General features: G+C 37.1%; 1 protein-coding gene across 1 annotated transcript in view; it reads right to left on the minus strand.

The window, feature by feature from the left end:
- Slc13a1 (solute carrier family 13 member 1) overlaps nucleotides 1–6,852 on the minus strand; it is a 71,053-nt gene that overhangs the window by 47,152 nt on the left and 17,049 nt on the right. Inside the window, exon 3 of the mRNA XM_028762650.1 lies at nucleotides 163–299. Within this exon, the coding sequence (XP_028618483.1) occupies nucleotides 163–299 (137 nt within the window). The remainder of the gene's footprint in view (nucleotides 1–162; nucleotides 300–6,852) is intronic.

The raw sequence follows: 6,852 nt of genomic DNA on the forward strand, positions 1-6,852 counted from the left end.
TTGCTGTTTTCCTCCTACCCCTCAAGCACACTTTACATCACCTTCATAATTTCGTAGCTACCCTGCTACCCAAGGCGTTTCCTGCATTACTTACTTAGATTTTGCTGGGCACAAAATCATATGCTTAGGATATAATCTGGGTGTTGTATACAAAATACTCACCAGGCCGGATTCACCCCCACCATCATCACCATCCTCAGTGCGATCCTCTTGTGCAAATTCCATTTTTCTATGGATGTTGCTAAACAGATGACTCCAATTAGTAGAAGGTGAAAGTCTTTGAAATAAGCAGAAGCCACCTGAAATTGCAGTGAAAGCCGTGAATTATGTATCTTGGCCAGGGAATGATGTATAACAGACACTATTAGGCTACTACTCTTAAATGTCACCTTCAACTGCAATTTTCTATCGTGTCCAAGGACATATAAATGTGTTCGAATACACATTATCTATAGTTTCACCCAGAAATAACACAATTTTAAAGAATACAGGGAAACACATATACAAAAGGCACTAGATTTTTTAAAAATACAGACCACTTTGCACAAGTGGTACTATACTTTAATTTCTCCATCTAGAAATTGATGTTACTGTTAAGTTGTCTTATAGTGGACTGCCAATGACTGAAATGTCAGGGAACTCCACATTAGTCCCCTCCTTTCCAATCTGCATCCTCACCAACCTGAATTCACAACTTTATCACTGTCTGTTTTCTGATAACCATAGTCCTCCTTCATATTTGATTGATTTCATCTTCAAGGTCATTTATTAATTTATTAATTTATTAAAATGAATGTCCTTACCTAAAGACTGCCATTTTAAACCTTTTTTACTTATCATCACTCAGAGAGGAACACAGTGTCCAGTCACTTTGAGCAACTATTTGCCAGAGTGATTTCAAAGAATTACCCAACATGTTTAATACAAATCTGACTCTGGAAAAATTGCATGTTCTGTTAAGTTAGAATCTCAACTCTTAAATTCTGGATTTTTCTCCCACAGGCCTTCACAAAACCTTTAAATGATAATTTATTTTAATTTTTCAAAAAATGGTCTAGCATCTTTCCTATTTTCAGAATGTCTTTAATTTTAAAAGATTGATCATAATTTGTTAGAGAAAGCATCTCATGCAATGTCTCTCCTGTGTATCCCTGGGCTTTTCTAATTTTTAGCTGCTACATGTGCATTTCTTCTCTTTAGGTATTTTGTAAAGCCTTCATGCAATGTCCTTCCATGGGATCCAAAGCGATGCTCTTCAACAACGGTCACTATATGCTGGGCTAACAATTCTGAGGGGCTATGCTGAGACTGAGCTGACTGTATGTGCTGGCGAATGGAATGGGCAAAACCGAGGCTCGTGATACAGAACCATTGCTATAGACGGCGGCATCTGGCCATGGCTTTGAGCTCTCCCTTTTATATCTTGAGAAGTGCATCCAGAGAATATCTGTTCCTTAGCCTCATATCCATGACTATTACCAGCTGCCTGAGATGGCTGGCTGTCCTTGGAAGAGGACCTTTTCTCTTTTGTAGATTAGTGCTTAGACAACTGAACTCTATTGTGCTTGGAGGATGACTGGGAAGATGAGTGTCTTGACATAGCAGACGATGACTTATCAGAGTTCCTAGAATGGCTCTACTTGTCTTTGGATATCTGGATCAGTTACAATCCCGACGAGGGCTGCATGCTTGCTAGTAATTCTGTCAATTGGAACAGTAGTTTCCATAGTCACCTCGGTTATACTGGCCCCGTGGATAAAATCCTTGGTTTTGCCCACAGAAATAACAGGGTCTCCTGTAGTCTCTGATGTGACCTTGGAAATCTCGATTCTGATATACTCTAGGGAGATTCCTTTCTCTTTTATGAGCTGGAAAATATGACCTGAAATGAGACCTAGAACTCAGCCTGTGCTTCCTTCAAAGAGAGACAGATTGGCTTTGGGATAGAGATTTTGAAAAGGAATGAGACTGAGATCTGGATGTAGATCTTGAGCGAGAAGAAAAGAGGAAGACCAGACTTGGAGTTGTTTGTTTTTGACATCTTTGAAGAGATTACACCTCAAAGATTCTATTATGGCTTGAAACCCACATGGAAAATTCTACCTTAGAGATGATTCATTTGTTAAGAAGGCTTGCTGTAGTCAGTCATGAACACATGTCTTTATTCCTACTACCTCGACCGGCGAGCCAGCAGTCTGGCAATGGCACAACCTGCCAGAACCTTGGGCAGCATTCGCCCACAATTACATCTTTTTAAGAATGAGAAGAGTTAAATGTTTCACAACACAAAGAAATAACAACCATTTGAGGAGATGCAGATGCTCTCATCTGAGACCAAAGGGATATCTGATAGTTTCTTCTCAGCACCCCCCCCCTCATGATTTTATTCAATGATGAAACATCTGGAACTTCTAAGTGAGTCTTGCTGTCATTCTGCCCTGCCCTGCTTCTTTTCTTTACCATCTCTTGCAATTGCTTACTTAGCTCTATGCTTCCCGTCTTACACCTGACACCTATCCTGTGACTTCAGGAACCGATGTTTTTAAATCATCAGAAGTCTTGGAACAAGCTAGGAACTCTGTAAATAAAAATTGAATAAATTAAAGAGGAAGTAAAGAACACGATGATTTTTGGGCTCCTGCCTTCCAAATGTCTTTATTCAGTCCTAACCCTTCCAGCCACCCAACTCTGCCATTACTTGCTATAACTGTTTTAGTATATTGATTTTCTAGTGGTTATATTCCTGTAAACACCTTTTTCCTCAGCAGTCTGTCCTTTGCTCTTTGGGAAAGTTTTCTTGGCCTACTTTGAAATATTTTTAATCTGTTCTCACAATTGTATATACTCCAGAAGGTTTCATGTATGTTCCTCTTGTTTTATACATTTAGTGGCAAATCCTAGAGACATAATTCTTATCTCTGTGTGACTAACATACATACTATCTAACACAGCAGAGATTAACTACATACTTGTCAAATGAGTGGTGAGTTCAACACTCTTTGTATTCTGACAGAGAACTCTGAATTCGAGAACATGAATGCAACAGACATTTCCATTTCCCACAAACATCTAAAGCTTAGTGATTCAAAATAACAGATACCTTCTCAACTCAAATATCCTTCAAATACTTTCTTCCTCCTATTCTCTATTTTCATGAAGAATAAAACTCAATCTATTCTGTGGACTATGTCAAATTTCAGAGTTATCTGAGATTTCCTTTGTATTTCCATCCAATGTGTGTGTGCTGTTCCTTTTACTGTCTCTGTATTTTAAAATGCATTGAATCTTCTCTATTCACATATTATCCCACCATTAAGGTCCCACCATTGTTTTCTAACCTATCCTGTACCACTGTTAGTTTTATGAAGTGTAGATCTAGTCACCTCATCAATCTTCTTATTCCCTTTCAGTTCATTCTGTGGTGTCTGATACCAGATCCTATATTCTCCATTTGTCATACATAACCTGTCTGAATTTTGGCTCACTGCATCTCTCTCCAGCTCAATCTTTTACCACCTGCTTTCACCCAAGTGCTTTCTGTGTACGTATTTCTCCAAACCCAAAAATAATTAGACATTTGCTTCCAATTTAAGCTGTAATTGCCTTTTTGCATTTCCTACAAACTTCTGATCTTCCTTCATAGATTAAAACAGATGTTAATTCTTCAACGATTTCTTTTCTGGGCCCTTTAGCTGGACTGCATGGTATTTCTCTGTTTTATCACAAAAAATGTATATTGTGTTGATTTTTTCACTTTATTAGACTAGATAACTTTGAAGATAGAATGAATTATATTAATCAGATAGTTATGAACTTAGCATGTACATAACACATACAGTTTGTGTTTAATAGGTATTTAATCACCAAGTCCCTAGGTTCAAGAACCTTGGAAGTTATTAAATGAAAAGAAGCAAGTTATCAAAGTATCATGAGCATATGGGGATACTTCTTCAACACATAATTTAGTTTCAAAGAATGAGTGACCACTTTGTCCTAGGTGTGGGAAGTTGTTCTGTAAGACCTAATACTGGAATTTTGAAAGTTGCTCTTTTTGCAATTTGCTTATGGAAATAACTCATCGACTGCTATAGTGTGATGTTGTTGTTTCCCTAAATCTGTGTATGAGACCATAACATGAACATAACATTGGCTCTACTTTCTTGTAAAAGAGGGTAGAAGACATTCCATTGGCCTTCATCATGAGTGAAACACCACATTAACATCTACAGAGCAGAAAGTTAACCCTTAGCAGACACCAAATCTATTGATATTTTCAACTTTTATTTTATTTGTATGTGAGTGTGTGTGTGTGTGTGTGTGTGTGCGCACGCAGATATGCCTGTGCATGTGTGAGTACAAATGGAAGTAAAAAGAGGATGCTAGATCTCCTAGAGATGAATTTATAGGCAATTGTGAGTGGTTTAATGCCATTTTGCGAAACCATACCCTGATCCTTTACAAGAGCATCAAATGCTCTCTGCCACTGAAACCTCTACAGCATCTCTATCGGTACTTTGAACTTGTAACTTTCAGCCTCCAGAACCATGAGTGATTACATTTCAGTTGTTTGTAAGTGCCCAGGTTCAGTGAACTTTGTTGTTTTGTTTTAGACTCCTGAATGGATAATTAATACATTTAAACTTATAGCTCTGCTTAAGGTTATGTAATAAAATCTCACACTATCTTTCTCTGTCTGTACCAAAATATCAGTCAACCTTTTCTCTCGTGTATCCACGATATATACACTACCTACAAGTTAGTCATTAGTAGCCGTCTTGTTTATCAGACTGATAACTATGGTATCAAAGTACTTATGTTAAGTAATTCTTATTTTACTTACTAATGGTTACCAAGCAAAAGAAGATAGCAGGGCATAAAATATAGAAGAGCAGATTAACTCTGGAACTATGTTCCAGTATTGAAGATTATATAGGAAACATTCATAAGCCACTTGGGGTTTGATACTGTCAATAATTTTAGAGAACTCTCTGGTTATCTTGGAATGTATCCCCAGAAAATGAGAGGAAACAACTGCATTAGTGATTAAGCACAAGAATAATTTCAGAACTATGAGTTATTCTTTTATGGGTATAGTGGAGGCAGATGTTGAGAAGGGTATTAATGTAGCTCTGGCTGTTCTGACACTCACTGTGTAGACCACTATGGCCTCTAACACAGAGAGATATACTTGTCTCTGCCTCTGAAGTACTGGGTTTAAAAGTATGCACCCCTATGTCCAGCACAATGTTCTTGTAACCAATTTGGTTTATTAAGGGATTAACATACTTTTACAAGGAGAGATAGTAAATGTGTAAATGTTCTAGATATTTTTGTTGTTGTTGTTTTGTTGTTTTTTATGCACATGGTCTCTGTAACAATTATTCAACTTTGTCAGTGCCATGCAAGAGCCAAAGGGAATATAAAGTAAATAGCAATATTGTATTGCAATAAAACTCCACTTTGAAAATTAGGAACCAAGATGGACTTACCCTCAGTACTCAGATTATCAATTTTTTTTACCAGCAAAGCATGGTCTAATTTATAAACAAATTTGGAGATTAAACTTAAAGAAGAAGTTCCATATTCTCTGATTGCTGTTGTAGATGCTACCTAGTTTTTCATAAGGATCAGATATACTTACGGAAGGATATTGTGTATAGCCTAACTGTCCAGGAGAAAATAGCAGAAAATTCTCTCGGGGACTAGTGGTGTGGCTCAGCTGGTAGAGCTCTTGCCTAGCGTGCACAGAATCCTAGGTTTTAACATCAGCACCAAATAAACCACAGCATGGTGCATGTTTATAGTCTCAGACATACACTCAGAAGGTAGAAGCAGGCGGGTAAGAAGGTTCAGGTCATTCTTGGCTACATAGAAAGCTTGAGGCCAAGAGGTGGTAAGAGGAAGGAAGGAAGGAAGGAAGGAAGGAAGGAAGGAAGGAAGGAAGGAAGGAAGGAAGGAAGGAAGGAGGGAAGGAAGGGAGGAATGAAGGAATGAAGGAACAAAGGAAGGAAAAAGGAAGTACTTATGATTTAGAAATGGCACTGATAAATATGACTATTTTGAGAGAAAAATGGATATGTCAAGTAAAATTCATGAGGTTTAAAGTCCATTTACAAGATCAAGATAGTTACATTCCTGCTCCCAAATGGGATTTCATCTAAAATAATACGCAATTTTTCAATCAAAACACCTGGGTTCCTGCCTAGTTATATAATTTATCAGCTGAGCAACCTTTGCCCAAATCAATAAAAAGTCATGAAAAGTAGTTCTTCATATTGTCTGTGAGCTAAATAAATTGTCTGTATAAAATATACCTTGTGGTTAAAATTAATACAGTTATATAGCTCATTTTAGAATATTTATTTCAGTTGTTTTGTGAAATGCAACGATCTAATTTCTGGTCTGCAGTTTAGCTGACTTAATAGTAAATTCGACAACCTGGTAATTGCTTCATCCTTAAAGCATTTGGATCTTAGATTTTCACACCTTTCTGGTTTTCCTTTCATTTCAGTAACCTTGTCTTCTGGTCTCCTTGCCTAATGCTTTTCGCTTCTCATTAACCTGTTTCTTGTTTTGTGGTTGCTGTTTATTATTATTATTATTATTAATTATTATTATTACTAACATTATTTAAACTGGCTTTCTCTGTTCATCTTAGAATGACCTTGTATTTACAAGGCTCAGGGTAGCCTCAAAGCTGCATCCAAAGTACTTGCATTACAGGTTTAAGCTACCATAGGCAGTGTTGACATTCTCAGAAGGTTGTAGCATCGAACACTCAACTTTGATTTTCACTCTTTCCTTTTTTCTTTCTTTCTTTCTTTCTTTCTTTCTTTCTTTCTTTCTTTCTTT

This window comes from Grammomys surdaster, unplaced genomic scaffold (genome assembly GCF_004785775.1).
Source record: "Grammomys surdaster isolate TR1022 unplaced genomic scaffold, NIH_TR_1.0 134, whole genome shotgun sequence".
NCBI lineage: Eukaryota > Metazoa > Chordata > Mammalia > Rodentia > Muridae > Grammomys > Grammomys surdaster.